At 39.6% G+C, this 21440-nt stretch overlaps 1 protein-coding gene across 2 annotated transcripts in view; it reads left to right on the top strand.

Annotated features, from left to right (window-relative positions):
* The window catches only part of LOC117336317 (ankyrin repeat and SAM domain-containing protein 1A-like), a 227448-nt gene that overhangs the window by 146118 nt on the left and 59890 nt on the right, over nucleotides 1-21440 (top strand). The window contains exons 14-18 of one of the 2 annotated variants that reach the window (XM_033896807.1): nucleotides 8524-8786; nucleotides 12559-12658; nucleotides 16533-16636; nucleotides 18225-18336; nucleotides 20352-20578. In XM_033896807.1, the coding sequence (XP_033752698.1) occupies nucleotides 8524-8786; nucleotides 12559-12658; nucleotides 16533-16636; nucleotides 18225-18336; nucleotides 20352-20578 (806 nt within the window). Of the gene's footprint in view, nucleotides 1-8523; nucleotides 8787-9747; nucleotides 9839-12558; nucleotides 12659-16532; nucleotides 16637-18224; nucleotides 18337-20351; nucleotides 20579-21440 lie in introns of both variants that reach the window. The other variant, XM_033896808.1, reaches the window with a different exon arrangement.

Raw genomic sequence — 21440 nt, 5'->3', positions numbered from 1 at the left:
TGGTGACCTGGAGTTACTACCCATCAGTGTTATAGTAAGATAGGACAGTTTGGTGACTAGAGTTACTACCCATCAATGTTAATAGTAAGATAGGACAGTTTGGTGACTAGAGTTACTACCCATCAGTGTTAATAGTAAGATAGGACAGTTTGGTGACCTGGAGTTACTACCCATCAGTGTTAATAGTAAGATAGGACAGTTTGGTGACTAGAGTTACTACCCATCAGTGTTAATAGTAAGATAGGACAGTTTGGTGACTAGAGTTACTACCCATCAGTGTTAATAGTAAGATAGGACTGTTTGGTGACTAGAGTTACTACCCATCAGTGTTAATAGTAAGATAGGACAGTTTGGTGACCTGGAGTTACTACCCATCAGTGTTAATAGTAAGATAGGACTGTTTGGTGACCTGGAGTTACTACCCATCAGTGTTAATAGTAAGATAGGACAGCTGGTGACTAGAGTTACTACCCATCAGTGTTAATAGTAAGATAGGACAGTTTGGTGACCTTGAGTTACTACCCATCAGTGTTAATAGTAAGATAGGACAGTTTGGTGACTAGAGTTACTACCCATCAGTGTTAATAGTAAGATAGGACAGTTTGGTGACTAGAGTTACTACCCATCAGTGTTAATAGTAAGATAGGACAGTTTGGTGACCTGGAGTTACTACCCATCAGTGTTAATAGTAAGATAGGACAGTTTGGTGACTAGAGTTACTACCCATCAGTGTTAATAGTAAGATAGGACAGTTTGGTGACTGGAGTTACTACCCATCAGTGTTAATAGTAAGATAGGACAGTTTGGTGACCTGGAGTTACTACCCGTCAGTGTTAATAGTAAGATAGGACAGTTTGGTGACCTGGAGTTACTACCCATCAGTGTTAATAGTAAGATAGGACAGTTTGGTGACCTGGAGTTACTACCCATCAGTGTTAATAGTAAGATAGGACAGTTTGGTGACCTGGAGTTACTACCCATCAGTGTTAATAGTAAGATAGGACAGTTTGGTGACCTGGAGTTACTACCCATCAGTGTTAATAGTAAGATAGGACAGTTTGGTGACCTGGAGTTACTACCCATCAGTGTTAATAGTAAGATAGGACAGTTTGGTGACCTGGAGTTACTACCCATCAGTGTTAATAGTAAGATAGGACAGTTTGGTGACCTGGAGTTACTACCCATCAGTGTTAATAGTAAGATAGGACAGTTTGGTGACCTGGAGTTACTACCCATCAGTGTTTATAGTAAGATAGGACAGTTTGGTGACTAGAGTTACTACCCATCAATGTTAATAGTAAGATAGGACAGTTTGGTGACTAGAGTTACTACCCATCAGTGTTAATAGTAAGATAGGACAGTTTGGTGACCTGGAGTTACTACCCATCAGTGTTAATAGTAAGATAGGACAGTTTGGTGACTAGAGTTACTACCCATCAGTGTTAATAGTAAGATAGGACAGTTTGGTGACTAGAGTTACTACCCATCAGTGTTAATAGTAAGATAGGACTGTTTGGTGACTAGAGTTACTACCCATCAGTGTTAATAGTAAGATAGGACAGTTTGGTGACCTGGAGTTACTACCCATCAGTGTTAATAGTAAGATAGGACTGTTTGGTGACCTGGAGTTACTACCCATCAGTGTTAATAGTAAGATAGGACAGCTTGGTGACTAGAGTTACTACCCATCAGTGTTAATAGTAAGATAGGACAGTTTGGTGACCTAGAGTTACTACCCATCAGTGTTAATAGTAAGATAGGACAGTTTGGTGACTAGAGTTACTACCCATCAGTGTTAATAGTAAGATAGGACAGTTTGGTGACTAGAGTTACTACCCATCAGTGTTAATAGTAAGATAGGACAGTTTGGTGACCTGGAGTTACTACCCATCAGTGTTAATAGTAAGATAGGACAGTTTGGTGACTAGAGTTACTACCCATCAGTGTTAATAGTAAGATAGGACAGTTTGGTGACCTGGAGTTACTACCCATCAGTGTTAATAGTAAGATAGGACAGTTTGGTGACCTGGAGTTACTACCCATCAGTGTTAATAGTAAGATAGGACAGTTTGGTGACCTGGAGTTACTACCCATCAGTGTTAATAGTAAGATAGGACAGTTTGGTGACCTGAGTTACTACCCATCAGTGTTAATAGTAAGATAGGACAGTTTGGTGACTAGAGTTACTACCCATCAGTGTTAATAGTAAGATAGGACAGTTTGGTGACTAGAGTTACTACCCATCAGTGTTAATAGTAAGATAGGACAGTTTGGTGACCTGGAGTTACTACCCATCAGTGTTAATAGTAAGATAGGACAGTTTGGTGACTAGAGTTACTACCCATCAGTGTTAATAGTAAGATAGGACAGTTTGGTGACTGGAGTTACTACCCATCAGTGTTAATAGTAAGATAGGACAGTTTGGTGACCTGGAGTTACTACCCATCAGTGTTAATAGTAAGATAGGACAGTTTGGTGACCTGGAGTTACTACCCATCAGTGTTAATAGTAAGATAGGACAGTTTGGTGACCTGGAGTTACTACCCATCAGTGTTAATAGTAAGATAGGACAGTTTGGTGACCTGGAGTTACTACCCATCAGTGTTAATAGTAAGATAGGACAGTTTGGTGACTGGAGTTACTACCCATCAGTGTTAATAGTAAGATAGGACAGTTTGGTGACCTGGAGTTACTACCCATCAGTGTTAATAGTAAGATAGGACAGTTTGGTGACCTGGAGTTACTACCCATCAGTGTTAATAGTAAGATAGGACAGTTTGGTGACCTGGAGTTACTACCCATCAGTGTTAATAGTAAGATAGGACAGTTTGGTGACCTGGAGTTACTACCCATCAGTGTTAATAGTAAGATAGGACAGTTTGGTGACCTGGAGTTACTACCCATCAGTGTTAATAGTAAGATAGGACAGTTTGGTGACTAGAGTTACTACCCATCAGTGTTAATAGTAAGATAGGACAGTTTGGTGACTAGAGTTACTACCCATCAGTGTTAATAGTAAGATAGGACAGTTTGGGTGACTAGAGTTACTACCCATCAGTGTTAATAGTAAGATAGGACAGTTTGGTGACTGGAGTTACTACCCATCAGTGTTAATAGTAAGATAGGACAGTTTGGTGACTAGAGTTACTACCCATCAGTGTTAATAGTAAGATAGGACAGTTTGGTGACTAGAGTTACTACCCATCAGTGTTAATAGTAAGATAGGACAGTTTGGTGACTAGGAGTACTACCCATCAGTGTTAATAGTAAGATAGGACAGTTGGTGACTGGAGTTACTACCCATCAGTGTTAATAGTAAGATAGGACAGTTGGTGACCTGAGTTACTACCCATCAGTGTTAATAGTAAGATAGGACAGTTTGGTGACTAGAGTTACTACCCATCAGTGTTAATAGTAAGATAGGACAGTTTGGTGACTAGAGTTACTACCCATCAGTGTTAATAGTAAGATAGGACAGTTTGGTGACCTGGAGTTACTACCCATCAGTGTTAATAGTAAGATAGGACAGTTTGGTGACTAGAGTTACTACCCATCAGTGTTAATAGTAAGATAGGACAGTTTGGTGACCTGGAGTTACTACCCATCAGTGTTAATAGTAAGATAGGACAGTTTGGTGACCTGGAGTTACTACCCATCAGTGTTAATAGTAAGATAGGACAGTTTGGTGACCTGGAGTTACTACCCATCAGTGTTAATAGTAAGATAGGACAGTTTGGTGACTTGGAGTTACTACCCATCAGTGTTAATAGTAAGATAGGACAGTTTGGTGACTAGAGTTACTACCCATCAGTGTTAATAGTAAGATAGGACAGTTTGGTGACTAGAGTTACTACCCATCAGTGTTAATAGTAAGATAGGACAGTTTGGTGACTAGAGTTACTACCCATCAGTGTTAATAGTAAGATAGGACAGTTGGTGACTGGAGTTACTACCCATCAGTGTTAATAGTAAGATAGGACAGTTTGGTGACTAGAGTTACTACCCATCAGTGTTAATAGTAAGATAGGACAGTTTGGTGACTGGAGTTACTACCCATCAGTGTTAATAGTAAGATAGGACAGTTTGGTGACCTGGAGTTACTACCCATCAGTGTTAATAGTAAGATAGGACAGTTTGGTGACTAGAGTTACTACCCATCAGTGTTAATAGTAAGATAGGACAGTTTGGTGACTAGAGTTACTACCCATCAGTGTTAATAGTAAGATAGGACAGTTTGGTGACTAGAGTTACTACCCATCAGTGTTAATAGTAAGATAGGACAGTTTGGTGACCTGGAGTTACTACCCATCAGTGTTAATAGTAAGATAGGAACAGTTTGGTGACCTAGGAGTTACTACCCATCAGTGTTAATAGTAAGATAGGACAGTTTGGTGACCTGGAGTTACTACCCATCAGTGTTAATAGTAAGATAGGACAGTTTGGTGACTAGAGTTACTACCCATCAGTGTTAATAGTAAGATAGGACAGTTTGGTGACTGGAGTTACTACCCATCAGTGTTAATAGTAAGATAGGACAGTTTGGTGACCTGGAGTTACTACCCATCAGTGTTAATAGTAAGATAGGACAGTTTGGTGACTAGAGTTACTACCCATCAGTGTTAATAGTAAGATAGGACAGTTTGGTGACTAGAGTTACTACCCATCAGTGTTAATAGTAAGATAGGACAGTTTGGTGACTGGAGTTACTACCCATCAGTGTTAATAGTAAGATAGGACAGTTTGGTGACCTGGAGTTACTACCCATCAGTGTTAATAGTAAGATAGGACAGTTTGGTGACCAGAGTTACTACGCATCAGTGTTAATAGTAAGATAGGACAGTTTGGTGACTAGAGTTACTACCCATCAGTGTTAATAGTAAGATAGGACAGTTTGGTGACTGGAGTTACTACCCATCAGTGTTAATAGTAAGATAGGACAGTTTTGGTGACTTGAGTTACTACCCATCAGTGTGTAATAGTAAGATAGGACAGTTTGGTGACTTGAGTTACTACCCATCAGTGTTAATAGTAAGATAGGACAGTTTGGTGACTAGGAGTTACTACCCATCAGTGTTAATAGTAAGATAGGACAGTTTGGTGACCTAGAGTTACTACCCATCAGTGTTAATAGTAAGATAGGACAGTTTGGTGACTAGAGTTACTACCCATCAGTGTTAATAGTAAGATAGGACAGTTTGGTGACCTGGAGTACTACCCATCAGTGGTTAATAGTAAGATAGGACAGTTTGGTGACTAGAGTTACTACCCATCAGTGTTAATAGTAAGATAGGACAGTTTGGTGACCTAGAGTTACTACCATCAGTGTTAATAGTAAGATAGGACAGTTTGGTGACTAGAGTTACCTACCCATCAGTGTTAATAGTAAGATAGGACAGTTTGGTGACTGGAGGTACTACCCATCGTGTTAATAGGAGATAGGACAGTTTGGTGACTGGAGTTTACTACCCATCAGTGTTAATAGTAAGATAGGACAGTTTGGTGACTGGAGTTACTACCCATCAGTGTTAATAGTAAGATAGGACAGTTTGGTGACTAGAGTTACTACCCATCAGTGTTAATAGTAAGATAGGACAGTTTGGTGACCTGGAGTTACTACCCATCAGTGTTAATAGTAAGATAGGACAGTTTGGTGACTGGAGTTACTACCCATCAGTGTTAATAGTAAGATAGGACAGTTTGGTGACTGGAGTTACTACCCATCAGTGTTAATAGTAAGATAGGACAGTTTGGTGACCTGGAGTTACTACCCATCAGTGTTAATAGTAAGATAGGACAGTTTGGTGACTAGAGTTACTACCCATCAGTGTTAATAGTAAGATAGGACAGTTTGGTGACTAGAGTTACTACCCATCAGTGTTAATAGTAAGATAGGACAGTTTGGTGACCTGGAGTTACTACCCATCAGTGTTAATAGTAAGATAGGACAGTTTGGTGACCTGGAGTTACTACCCATCAGTGTTAATAGTAAGATAAGACAGTTTGGTGACCTGGAGTTACTACCCATCAGTGTTAATAGTAAGATAGGACAGTTTGGTGACTAGAGTTACTACCCATCAGTGTTAATAGTAAGATAGGACAGTTTGGTGACTAGAGTTACTACCCATCAGTGTTAATAGTAAGATAGGACAGTTTGGTGACTAGAGTTACTACCCATCGGTGTTAATAGTAAGATAGGACAGTTTGGTGACTAGAGTTACTACCCATCAGTGTTAATAGTAAGATAGGACAGTTTGGTGACCTGGAGTTACTACCCATCAGTGTTAATAGTAAGATAGGACAGTTTGGTGACTAGAGTTACTACCCATCAGTGTTAATAGTAAGATAGGACAGTTTGGTGACTAGAGTTACTACCCATCAGTGTTAATAGTAAGATAGGACAGTTTGGTGACTAGAGTTACTACCCATCAGTGTTAATAGTAAGATAGGACAGTTTGGTGACCTGGAGTTACTACCCATCAGTGTTAATAGTAAGATAGGACAGTTTGGTGACTAGAGTTACTACCCATCAGTGTTAATAGTAAGATAGGACAGTTTGGTGACCTGGAGTTACTACCCATCAGTGTTAATAGTAAGATAGGACAGTTTGGTGACTAGAGTTACTACCCATCAGTGTTAATAGTAAGATAGGACAGTTTTGTGACCTGGAGTTACTACCCATCAGTGTTAATAGTAAGATAGGACAGTTTGGTGACCTGGAGTTACTACCCATCAGTGTTAATAGTAAGATAGGACAGTTTGGTGACTAGAGTTACTACCCATCAGTGTTAATAGTAAGATAGGACAGTTTGGTGACTAGAGTTACTACCCATCAGTGTTAATAGTAAGATAGGACAGTTTGGTGACTAGAGTTACTACCCATCAGTGTTAATAGTAAGATAGGACAGTTTGGTGACCTGGAGTTACTACCCATCAGTGTTTATAGTAAGATAGGACAGTTTGGTGACCTGAAGTTACTACCCATCAGTGTTAATAGGAAGATGTACTGCTGTATTCAAATTAATCAAGAGTAAAATAAACATGCCCTGGCGATATTAAAAGAGGCATTAATTACACTGCAGTATCAGCTGTGTTTGTGTCTGTAACATAGCAGTGTTACAAAGTTTAATTAAATATTCCTCTGTATTATATTGACAGAACAAATTACTTTGTTTGATCAAGTTAGTGTGAGAAATGGTGGAAATGTCATTATGTAGCAGTAGGCAAATTTGCTTACAAAGCAGTTTGTGTAACTTAGCATTTCTATGAGACAACGAAAAACGGAGAAATAGAAGGGTCACATGTACATTGTTTGACATGTGGTATGAAATGTCGGCTTTAAAAGACAATATTGTACGTTTTATTAGGAGTCCCAGTGACTGTTAATGTTTTTCTCTGTGGATTGGTCAATATCTCTACTGTGGAAATGAGATATGTTATGATGTGGTATAGAAGATAATATTTTATTGATTTGAACATTGCACACCATTCGGCTTGATAAAGGACACAGCTGATGAAATATTCTGATGCCAGCAGATGTTTGATTAATTAATAATCTTTTTATGTGTTTGAATTCAATATTTTTGTTGAAATTTGTAGCAAATGCAAATAAGTTTTATGATGCGTAATTGGGCTACTGAGATTTTTGTAATACGAGGCCTGAGTATCTGTTTACGCATGAACTGTCAGTATTTCTATAGAGAGTATAAAACATGGACTGGTGAAGGGCTGTCAGTATTTCTATAGAGAGTAGGAAAACATGGACTGGTGAAGGGGTGTCAGTATTTCTATAGAGAGTATAAAACATGGACTGGTGAAGGGTGTCAGTATTTCTATAGAGAGTATAAAACATGGACTGGTGAAGGGGTGTCAGTATTTCTATAGAGAGTATAAAACATGGACTGGTGAAGGGGTGTCAGTATTTCTATAGAGAGTATAAAACATGGACTGGTGAAGGGGTGTCAGTATTTCTATAGAGAGTATAAAACATGGACTGGTGAAGGGGTGTCAGTATTTCTATAGAGAGTAAGAAAACATGGACTGGTGAAGGAGTGTCAGTATTTCTATAGAGAGTAAGAAAGCATGGACTGGTTAAGGGTGTCAGTATTTCTATAGAGAGTAAGAAAACATGGACTGGTGAAGGGGTGTCAGTATTTCTATAGAGAGTATAAAACATGGACTGGTGAAGGGGTGTCAGTATTTCTATAGAGAGTATAAAACATGGACTGGTGAAGGGTGTCAGTATTTCTATAGAGAGTATAAAACATGGACTGGTGAAGGGTGTCAGTATTTCTATAGAGAGTATAAAACATGGACTGGTGAAGGGCTGTCAGTATTTCTATAGAGAGTAAGAAAACATGGACTGGTGAAGGGTGTCAGTATTTCTATAGAGAGTATAAAACATGGACTGGTGAAGGGCTGTCAGTATTTCTATAGAGAGTAAGAAAACATGGTCCTTTTTCTTTATTTTTCTTGATGGACTTGTTTGTAAGAAGTTACTTTTACGGACATTCTCTGTACTTCCAGGTCTTCTCAGAGGATCAGTAGTTGGTCGGCCTCGTCGGGTGGTGTCACAAATCTGGGACAATGTCAAACACAGAAAGTACCTGCGTGCCAAGAAGAGGCAGTCACTCCCGACAACAGGATTGATGCCCTTTGACCCTCTCATGGAGAAAGAAGAAGACGTGGACAAAAAGATGATAGATAGTATCTCAGCCACGCGGGTACCCATGACTGCAGACACAGACACAGATGTTAACCACTTCGACGACACTGCTGACTGGGCCCAGGTTTATAGAATATTCTTATCAATTCATATATTACTTAAAAAAATTGATTATAATGAACAAAATATCCTTTATGTTGAAGGTAAATAACTTTACCTACCTGTAGGTTTTGAGGATCCCCTTGTTATCTAGTACCTGTTGGTTTACTAATTGACAACATAAGATGTTTACTGATTGACAACATAAGATGTTTACTGATTGACAACATAAGATGTTTACTGACTGACAACATAATATATTTACTGACTTGACAACATAAGATGTTTACTGACTGACAACATAATATATTTACTGATTGACAACACAATATATTTACTGATTGACAACATAAGATGTTTACTGACTGACAACATAAGATGTTTACTGACTGACAACATAAGATGTTTACTGATTGACAACATAATATATTTACTGATTGACAACATAAGATGTTTACTGACTGACAACATAATATATTTACTGATTGACAACATAAGATGTTTACTGACTGACAACATAAGATGTTTACTGATAGACAACATAAGATGTTTGCTGACTGACAACATGAGATGTTTACTTATTGACAACATGAGATGTTTACTTATTGACAACATAAGATGTTTACTGATTAACAACATAAGATGTTTACTGACTGACAACATAAGATGTCTACTGATTGACAACATAAGCTATTTACTGATTGACAACATAAGATGTTTACTGACTGACAACATAAGATGTCTACTGATTGACAACATAAGATGTTTACTGACTGACAACATAAGATGTCTACTGATTGACAACATAAGATGTTTACTGACTGACAACATAAGATGTCTACTGATTGACAACATAAGCTATTTACTGACTGACAACATAAGCTATTTACTGACTGACAACATAAGCTATTTACTGACTGACAACATAAGATGTTTACTGATTGACAACATAAGATGTTTACTGATTGACAACGTAAGATGTTCAGATTGCAGGTATTCTATCCAGCTATGGCGAGGATATTTCACAGTTCAGCGATTTGTCCTCCATAGAAAGCGAAATAAACAGGCTTTTCAAAGGTACATTGGTCACCATGCCAACGAGGGGCAAAGAATGCTGGGAGTTTGCCTGCTGTATCCTGTTCCCTGGATCTTACATCTCATTTGCATATTTTATTCCTCCTTTGCATGCTGCTATAAATGCTTGTACAGTTGCATGCTATCTGTGAATATTTGATGTTGAAGTTTTAATGTCTGCAGTGGTCCATATTACAGATTGTCAACATTTTTGTTAAGATCTGAATGTCTATGTTGTAATGAAGATTGTGAAAGTAAGATTTAAGATCAGACTTAAAAAAACAAAAATAGAATCAGGATTTGCAACTGATCAAGGATTTATAAAAAATAATGCGAAAACAGAAACAGCTTCCAGGATATTTTCTGCCATTTCTTGTAAATAATTATCAGTTTATAAAACACATCAAACAAGCTTACTGCTATAGTGGTCTTACATACAGCAACAGTGTTCATGAGAACATTTGTAGTTTTGTTATGGCGTTTGTCTGTAAAAAGTTTGTGTGTACACAGTCCTGGGTCTGTAAAATGTTTGTGTGTACACAGTTCTGGGTCTGTAAAATGTTTGGTTGTGTGTACACGGTCCTGGGTCTGTAAAATGTTTGATTGTGTGTACACATGCAGTTCTGGGTCTTTAAAATGTTTGGTTGTGTGTACACATTCAGTTCTGGGTCTTTAAAATGTTTGGTTGTGTGTACGCAGTCCTGGGTCTGTAAAATGTTTGGTTGTGTGTACACAGTCCTGGGTCTGTAAAATGTTTGGTTGTGTATACATGGTCCTGGGTCTGTAAAATGTTTGGTTGTGTGTACGCAGTCCTGGGTCTGTAAAATGTTTGGTTGTGTGTACACAGTCCTGGGTCTGTAAAATGTTTGGTTGTGTGTACGCAGTCCTGGGTCTGTAAAATGTTTGGTTGTGTGTACACAGTCCTGGGTTTTTAAAATGTTTGGTTGTGTATACATGGTCCTGGGTCTGTAAAATGTTTGGTTGTGTGTACGCAGTCCTGGGTCTGTAAAATGTTTGGTTGTGTGTACACAGTCCTGGGTCTGTAAAATGTTTGGTTGTGTGTACGCAGTCCTGGGTCTGTAAAATGTTTGGTTGTGTGTACACAGTCCTGGGTCTGTTAAATGTTTGGTTGTGTGTACACAGTCCTGGGTCTGTAAAATGTTTGGTTGTGTGTACACGGTCCTGGGTCTGTAAAATGTTTGTGTGTACACAGTCCTGGGTCTGTAAAATGTTTGGTTGTGTGTACACAGTCCTGGGTCTGTAAAATGTTTGGTTGTGTGTACACAGTTCTGGGTCTGTAAAATGTTTGGTTGTGTGTACACATTTCTGTTACATTTCTGCTAACATCATTTTTTTCTTACAGGTTAATTACTGAAGCATGGAGCTGAATTTTTTGTTTTGTTACCATTTATAACAAATTATTTGTTCTCATAACCATAATTTTTTTCTTTGGTTGCAAAATATTTACCATCTCTATGAGTTTAAACTTAAATGCAATTCATAATTTCAAATCCTAAACAGTCTTTCCTTTTAAAAAATCTTCATTATTTTTGTAATTTTTAGGTCATCTGAGACGAATATAGGGGTGTAGAACTCTAAATTATTACATCTTAAGTTATATGCCAAATATAGGGGTGGAGAACGATAGAATTTATTGTGGATCAATTATTATTTTCTCTTTGAAACTTAAAGCAACCAGTCAATCTTCTAGAGAGTGTTTTAACATGGAGTATGTTTGGTATTGTATAAAATATACTGTTCAACAGTCTATTGTTTTAGTTGATCATGATTACCCATTGTTCTTTTGTCTTTGATTAAGCTTCTTTATAATAAAATCTTGTAAATATATATATGTAGGAAACATTGTGTACCGCCGTTGGACATCTACCATCTACCATCTTCATACAATCGTGGTCTAATTGATAGAAAGATCTGTTTCCAAGTGTTAATATAACGGTTCCTAAGGAATGGACTTAGATACGGCTACCATCTTGTCACATTTTAGCACAAAACAGATTCAGACGATGTTAAGTGTTTTGTAACCTTAAACTATAGAAATACACATGGTTTTCCCTTCCTGTGAAATTAGTTTATTTCCAGAAATTGGTTTATTTCATTTCCTGCTCGGTTCAGATTTGCATTGGAGACAAAAAGTCTCTGAATTATCTTGTCTTTCTCGACTTTAAATCATTTTTGAGATTTTTAATTAGAGGCCAAATTTTCATGGAGCAAATGATTAAAAGACAACAAATATCTCAAAAATAGCTGGTCTTAAACCTTCAACAATGATATTTTCATGCTTAGCAATCTGAAAGGAACCAACTATGGAAGGTGACTAGTTCTGTAAAGGGAAACTATCCACATTATTTTATCATGTCATTTGAGTATTTTAAAATCAAACATCCTGGTCAAACATATATTGACCCAGCACCTGCCGAAAGCAGAACAGAACAAAAAATGAACTAACGAGTGCCAGGTCAACCAGACATTTTTATCTGTGTCTTTAACGAAGAAGATTCATCTCAGATGATGTGTAGAAGTAGTGTTATTAAGGTGTGGTATCCTCAGGTGATGTTAATACTGAGGATGACGTTTGTCGGTGGATCTCTGATGGACCTGGCCATCGTCATGCTTTATACACATTATTTTCGTAGCTTGTTTTGTTTGCCTGGTAAGCATGAGACAATAGCATGTTGTATGACAATGTGTTGATCCTTTTGTAGATACAGATAACCCTAGACTCGGTAGGGGTGGGAATGGCCAGGGAATCCGTCTTTGTGAAGGAATTCTTGAACACTTTTACTGAACACTTCACCTCGCAAGGTATCATGGACATGCACACCTATTTAACATCAGTCTGTCCTATATATATATATCTGTGTAACTAACTCGGAATGATAAACGTTATATAAACAACATTGAATGTCGTTGTTAAACTAATTTGGAACGAAGCTTTTTGATTGATGATTATTTGATCTTTGTATCCTTCCTTGAGATAAAAAGGAATATACTAATGTGAAAATGTACTACAAACTAATAATGTAATACAAACCAATGTAAAAATGTAATAATGCAATACAAACTAATGAAATAATGTAATACATACTAATGTTATAATGTAGAATTATTCCTTTGTTGTATGTAATTCCCAAATTGTCTGGTCCATTGTATTTTTAGGTCACCTGAGACAAAGTCTCAAGTGACCTTTTCTAATCGCCTTTTGTCCGTCGCCGTCCGTCCGTCCGTAAACAATTTACATTTTCAACTTCTTCTCCAAAACCGCTGAACCAAATTCAATGAAATTTGGCAGGGAGCTTCTATGGCTAAAGGTCAACTAAAATTGTGAATTACATGGTCCCCACCCCACAGGGGCCTGAGAGGCAGGGCTAAAAATGGTCAAATTGACTAAAACTTCAAAAATCTTCTTCTCTACTCTCAGATATGGTGGAATCAAACACTCTTTATAGATGGAAGGGTCTTAAGGTGCTTTACCAAAATTGTGAATTTCATAACCCTGGGGTCTCATGTTTGCCCCTGGGGAGGGGGTAAACTTTACTATAGTATATATAGGGAAATCACATTTTTGATAAGTGTTTGTTGGATTTCTATTGGAATTCATTCTAACTTGGTTAACCTTATCTGCATGGGATGAAATCTTAATGGTTTGCACATGTTGGCCCTGACTGACCCCTTAAACTGATGAGTTGGGCCAAAAAGGGTAAATTAAATTAACTGATTTATTTCAAATTTCAGGTGACCGTTAAGGCCTATGTGCCTCTTGTATATTACCACCTTGTGTTGTTAAATCCTCCAAAATCCTCCAAAATGATATTTTATTGTTACATTTAGTAGGTGTTAAAGCTCACCCACTTAGTTTGAAGTAATGCTCCCTCACCCACTTAGTTTGAAGTAAAGCTCCCTCACCCACTTAGTTTGAAGTAAAGCTCCCTCACCCACTTAGTTTGAAGTAATGCTCCCTCACCCACTTAGTTTGAAGTAATGCTCCCTCACCCACTTAGTTTGAAGGGTTGGGGTGTTGTGATAATGGATTTGTCTGTACACAAAGAGATTTAGTTACCATGGTATCATAACATCACTTCCTACACCTGATCAGCTTTTAGTGGTCATCTAATTCAGGTTAAAGGGTGAAACTTCACACACTTTATCAAAAATAATAACTGGTTATAATATATATTGGTGCAAGGGGTATGGGTTATATACCCAACATCTCACCCCAGACATACAGGTTATACCTAAACCTAGTCATACAGGTTATACCTAAACCTAGTCATACAGGTTATATACCCAACCCCAGTCATACAGGTTATATACCCAACCCCAGTCATACAGGTTATACCTAACCCTAGTCATACGGGTTATACCTAAACCTAGTCATACGGGTTATATACCTAAACCTAGTCATACGGGTTATATACCTAAACCTAGTCATACGGGTTATATACCTAAACCTAGTCATACGGGTTATATACCCAACCCCAGTCATACAGGTTATACCCAACCCTAGTCATACAGGTTACACCCAACCCCAGTCATACAGGTTATACCCAACCCCAGTCATACAGGTTATACCCAACCCCAGTCATACAGGTTATATACCCAACCCCAGTCATACAGGTTATATACCCAACCCCAGTCATACAGGGTATACCCAACCCTAGTCATACGGGTTACACCCAACCCCAGTCATACAGGTTATATACCCAACCCCAGTCATACCGGTTACACCCAACCCTAGTCATACGGGTTACACCCAACCCTAGTCATACGGGTTATATACCCAACCCCAGTCATACGGGTTATATACCCAACCCCAGACATACAGGTTATATACCCAACACCAGTCATACGGGTTATATACCCAACCCCAGTCATACAGGTCATATACCCTACCCCAGTCATACGGGTTATATACCCAACCCCAGTCATACAGGTTATATACCCAACCCCAGTCATACGGGTTATATACCCAACCCCAGTCATACAGGTTATATACCCAACCCCAGTCATACAGGTTATATACCCAACCCCAGTCATACGGGTTACACCCAACCCCAGTCATACGGATTACACCCAACCCTAGTCATATGGGTTACACCCAACCCTAGTCATACGGGTTACACCCAACCCTAGTCATATGGGTTATATACCCAACCCCAGTCATACAGGTTATATACCCAACCCCAGTCATACAGGTTATACCCAACCCTAGTCATACAGGTTACACCCAACCCCAGTCATACAGGTTATACCCAACCCCAGTCATACAGGTTATACCCAACCCCAGTCATACAGGTTATATACCCAACCCCAGTCATACAGGTTATATACCCAACCCCAGTCATACAGGGTATACCCAACCCTAGTCATACGGGTTACACCCAACCCCAGTCATACAGGTTATATACCCAACCCCAGTCATACGGGTTACACCCAACCCTAGTCATACGGGTTACACCCAACCCTAGTCATACGGGTTATATACCCAACCCCAGTCATACGGGTTATATACCCAACCCCAGACATACAGGTTATATACCCAACACCAGTCATACGGGTTATATACCCAACCCCAGTCATACAGGTTATATACCCTACCCCAGTCATACGGGTTATATACCCAACCCCAGTCATACAGGTTATATACCCAACCCCAGTCATACGGGTTATATACCCAACCCCAGTCATACAGGTTATATACCCAACCCCAGTCATACAGGTTATATACCCAACCCCAGTCATACGGGTTACACCCAACCCCAGTCATACGGATTACACCCAACCCTAGTCATATGGGTTACACCCAACCCTAGTCATACGGGTTACACCCAACCCTAGTCATATGGGTTATATACCCAACCCCAGTCATACAGGTTATATACCCAACCCCAGTCATACGGGTTACACCCAACCCCAGTCATACAGGTTATATACCCAACCCCAGTCATACAGGTTATACCCAACCCCAGTCATACGGATTACACCCAACCCTAGTCATATGGGTTACACCCAACCCTAGTCATACGGGTTACACCCAACCCTAGTCATACGGGTTATATACCCAACCCTAGTCATACGGGTTACACCTAACCCTAGTCACTACTTGTACACTATACCTTCTGCATTTATCTGTTTGGGGAAGTTTTTGCAAATTATTCTCATTAAAGGACAAATTGTCTACAAATATTTATTTGAGAGAGAAATCTTCCTTCGTGTGTGTTTGTTGTTGTTTAACCTGTTGTCCTCCCAAGCTTTTGTTGTTGTCAAGGTCCTTTTGTCCTCCTCACCCATTGTGTGTTAGATGTACCAGAGTTACCTCCCCTTTGTTCTAGTCTGTATACCTATTCTCAGTGTGTACCAGAGTTACCTCCCCTTTGTTCTAGTCTGTATACCTTTTCTCAGTGTGTAGCAGAGTATTTCCCCACTTTGTATGCCTATTATATTGCTTACATTAATCAAATGAAATAGTTAAGTGTTATTCTGAAAGCGTTGTAATTTGAACATACTGTATATACATCTGAACAAAATGAAATTCTTTGAAAATGGAGTTTTTTTTTTAATTATTTGATAGGATGTAAAAAATTTGATATATGGTCGAATGATATACATACAGCGTTAAAAGATGTGTAGATGTATGCAATGTGTAGCTATGTACAACATTTACATTTTATATTGCTAGGAACTTCAAAAGTGAAATGTGTCGGTGATTGGCTCGAAGAACTAAACCTTGGTCAATACGAAAACACGTTAGTAGCCAATGGATATGACAACACCGATTTTCTGGTGAGTTTGTTTTGTAGATGTTATTTTAACCTTGATATAAAGGTAATAAGGAAAAGGATTACAGTCTTCTCATCAGCATTAATTATTTCTAGTTTTAGGATATATTTTGTTTGGGACATATTCAATAATGATCCTATACCATATCATTGTTCTATCTTTAAATCAAAGTTTACCTGTCTATTAAAGGTCAATTTCCAAGTTACATGGGACATAAAGAGTTTGTCTGTCCTATAGTTTATTTTGTCTCCCAATAAAAACCCTAATTCCTCATGAATATTGTGTCACTACATGTAACTGCTAAAAATACATAGGTGAATGTATGGTGACATGTACTACCGACATAATACTGGAGTATGATATGTTGGTATATATCATCATACAGTTGTGTTAACCCTGTGGTACTGTTAACCCTGTGGTACTGTCGACCCTGTTGTACTGTTAACCCTGTGGTACTGTCGACCCTGTGGTACTGTTAACCCTGTGGTACTGTTAACCCTGTGGTACTGTTGACCCTATCGTACTGTCGTACTGTTAACCCTGTCGTACTGTCGACCCTGTCGTACTGTCGTACTGTTGACCCTGTTGTACTGTCGACCCTGTAGTACTGTCGACCCTGTCGTACTGTTGACCCTGTCGTACTGTCGTACTGTCGACCCTGTAGTACTGTCGACCCTGTCGTACTGTCGACCCTGTCGTACAGTCGACCCTGTCGTACTGTCGACCCTGTCGTACAGTCGACCCTGTCGTACTGTCGACCCTGTCGTACAGTTGACCCTGTTGTACTGTTAACCCTGTGGTACTGTCGACCCTGTGGTACTGTTAACCCTGTGGTACTGTTAACCCTGTGGTACTGTTGACCCTATCGTACTGTCGTACTGTTAACCCTGTCGTACTGTCGACCCTGTCGTACTGTCGTACTGTTGACCCTGTTGTACTGTCGACCCTGTAGTACTGTCGACCCTGTCGTACTGTCGACCCTGTCGTACTGTCGTACTGTCGACCCTGTAGTACTGTCTACCCTGTCGTACTGTCGACCCTGTCGTACTGTTGACCCTGTCGTACTGTCGTACTGTCGACCCTGTAGTACTGTCGACCCTGTAGTACTGTCGACCCTGTCGTACTGTCGACCCTGTCGTACAGTCGACCCTGTCGTACTGTCGACCCTGTCGTCCTGTGGTACTGTTGACCCTGTCGTACTGTCGACCCTGTCATTGTACTGTCGACCCTGTCGTACTGTTGACCCTTTCCGACTGTTGACCCTGTCCTACTGTTGACCCTGTCGTACTGTCAACCCTGTCGTTGTACTGTCGACCCTGTCCTACTGTCGACCCTGTCCTACTGTCGACCCTGTCGTACTGTCGACCCTGTAGTACTATTGACCCTGTTGTACTGTCGACCCTGTTGTACTGTCGACCCTGTCCTACTGTCGACCCTGTCGTACTGTCGACCCTGTAGTACTGTCGACCCTGTCGTTGTACTGTCGACCCTGTAGTACTGTCGACCCTGTCGTTGTACTGTTGACCCTGTCGTACTGTTGACCCTGTTGAGTTTCCTGTCCAATGTAATACTATACTTACATACTCCTCAGGGTGGAAAACTGCTGGATGATCAGGATTTAGAACAGATAGGAATAAAGAACAGTGAACATCGTAAACAGATTCTTGATGCAGCTCGTCTACTACCGGAGGTCAAACCTATTGGTAAGTTTAGAGGTCAAACCTATTGGTAAGTTTAGAGGTCAAACCTATTGGTAAGTTTAGAGGTCAGACCTGTAGGTAAATTCTGAGGTCAAACCTATTGGTAAGTTTAGAGGTCAAACCTATTGGTATGTTTAGAGGTCAAACCTATTGGTAAGTTCTGAGATCAAACCTGTTGGTAAATTTTGAAGTCAGACCTGTAGGTAAATTTACTTGTTGAAGTTACCTTTTCAGTAATTTGTAGGGTTTACCTGTCCAGTAACTTGTGGGGTTTACCTGTGGAGTGTACCTGTCCAGTAACTTGTGGGGTTAACTTGTTGAGTTTACCTGTCTAGTAACTTGTGGGGTTTACCTGTGGAGTGTACCTGTCCAGTAACTTGTGGGGTTTACCTGTGGAGTGTACCTGTCTAGTAACTTGTTGAGTTTACCTGTCTAGTAACTTGTGGGGTTTACCTGTGGAGTGTACCTGTGTAGTAACTTGTTGAGTTTACCTGTCCAGTAACTTGTGGGGTTTACCTGTCCAGTAACTTGTGGGGTTTACCTGTCCAGTAACTTGTGGGGTTTACCTGTCTAGTAAATTGTGGAGTTTACCTGTCCAGTAACTTGTGGGGTTTACCTGTCCAGTAACTTGTGGGGTTTACCTGTCTAGTAAATTGTGGGGTTTACCTGTCCAGTAACTTGTGGGGTTTACCTGTTGAGTTTACCTGTCCAGTGACTTGTGGGGTTTACCTGTCCAGTAAATTGTGGGTTTACCTGTTGAGTTTACCTGTCTAGTAACTTGTGGGGTTTACCTGTCCAGTGACTTGTGGGGTTTACCTGTCCAGTAAATTGTGGGGTTTACCTGTCCAGTAACTTGTGGGGTTTACCTGTGGAGTGTACCTGTCCAGTAACTTGTGGGGTTTACCTGTCCAGTAACTTGTGGGGTTTACCTGTCCAGTAACTTGTGGGGTTTACCTGTCCAGTAACTTGTGGGGTTTACCTGTTGAGTTTACCTGTCCAGTAACTTGTGGGGTTTACCTGTCCAGTAACTTGTGGGGTTTACCTGTGGAGTGTACCTGTCTAGTAACTTGTTGGGTTTTACCTATTGAGAGTATTTTTTTCTGTGGTCTGGCATCTTTCCATAAACAATCCTTGGTACTGCTACTTTCTGCTTGTTACTTCTCAGAAAGTGTTTAATGGATCTTTTTCAAATTTCAAACAGTTCTCTTGGTCCCTATAAAAGTTTTGAATATTAAATTTTAAGACAAATAAGGGGATAAAAAATAGCAGACAGGTAGCCACTTTGAAAGGTTAAAGTTTATTACCGCTTTTTCTTAAAAAGTTCTTACTGGTGTCTAGTAGGCTCACCAGCTGGAAGAGCAAGTGTTCTTATGCCATGGTGCATCATCCATCGTGCGTCCCTTTGTTTGGCATCAACTTTTCCTGTAAACAATTTCTCAATAACGAAGAGGTTCAGAGACCTGATATTGAGCATGTAACATGCTTGGGCGAAGGCCTATAAAGTTTGTTCAAATGAATGACCTTGACCTACCTTCAATGTCACAGGAGGCTAAACTCTTTAGATGACTTCTCAATAACCAAGAGGCCCAGTGACCAGATATTGGTCCTGTAGCATGGTGAAATGAATAAACCTAGCCTATTCTGATATTTGATTAAGTGATTATCAAATAAGTATCTGCGTAAGTGACCTACAAAAGTGTAGATCAACTCCAAAATTGCATTTGAAGCAGATGAGTGATACAGGTCCAACGGGCCTCTTGTTTTGTTGAGTTTACGTACCTGTGGAATTTACCTGTTGAGTTTACTTGTTGACTTTACTGGTTGAGTTTATCTGTTGAGTTTACCATATGAATTTACCTGTTTAATTATCTGTTGAGTTTACCATATGAGTTTATCTGTTTAATTATCTGTTGAGTTTACCATATGAATTTACCTGTTTAATTATCTGTTGAGTTTACCATATGAGTTTATCTGTTTAATTATCTGTTACCTATGTTTTGTTTACCTATATATTACAGATCCTGACAACCCTCCTGCCTCCGTGGAACAGTGGTTAGAAAGTTTAGGTCTTGAAACGTACATAGACTCGTTTAGGTCACATGATAAGGATACAATGGAGCGAGTCTTGTTACTTTGGGAGGTCGAACTTCATACAGTGTTAGACATATCAGCCATTGGGCACCGTAAACGTATCCTGGCATCACTCGGGGAACGCCAATTACCAGAGAAACAGTACCCGTCTTTGGTACGTATTACGACATGCTGTATATAGCCTCACAGTCGGGACTGGTAAGTATTCTGACACACTGTACACGGCCTCACAGTCGGGGCTGGTACGTATTCTGACATACTGTACACGGCCTCACAGTCGGGGCTGCTGGGTATTCTGACACACGGTACACGGCCTCACAGTCGGGGCTGGTGGGTATTCTGACACACTGTATACACCCTCAGTCAGGGCAGGTACGTATTCTGACACACGGTACACAGCCTCACAGTCGGGGCTGGTACGTATTCAGACATACTGTCAGGGTTTTTGCCAGCTATTTTGGGAAAGGGTCCCTGAACAAAAATTGGGAAAATATCATCGGCATTTTCCACAAATTGGGAAAATACCATCGGTGTTTCATCAAATTTGGGAATATATTATAAAATTGGAAAAATATATGAATTATACAAGCTTAGCTGTTTTTTTTCATAATATTTGTACAAATGAATACAAGTCAGCATCTCTTTTCAGGATATTTGTTTTAATCAATCAGAGAATGTTTAATTTTCTGTCTTTAGTGTGCTTAAACTCATTAAAAAGCTTGTCAAGAGGGAAATCAGTCAGGTTGGAGATCGTTTGAAGCAGCTGCCTGACTTTCAGATCGGGAATTACCAGTATTTCGTTTGAAAAAGCTCGTAACTTTCATTAAATCTTTCGAATCTTTGAGCAAAATCTTCTTTGCGTAATATTTGGAATTGTGTGACATCATCCCGAGTCCAGTACTTGATTTGACCTCGGTAAATAGAACGAGTCAATGTACGTAAACGCTTTGCATTAAACTCCCCTTTAAATGGGCGATTCAAACGCAGATATGATATGACTTCAATAAGACTATCCA

Source organism: Pecten maximus, chromosome 10 (assembly GCF_902652985.1).
Source record: "Pecten maximus chromosome 10, xPecMax1.1, whole genome shotgun sequence".
NCBI classification, from domain to species: domain Eukaryota; kingdom Metazoa; phylum Mollusca; class Bivalvia; order Pectinida; family Pectinidae; genus Pecten; species Pecten maximus.
Note: the sequence above shows the minus strand (reverse complement) of the source record. Positions and strands in the feature narration are given on the sequence as shown.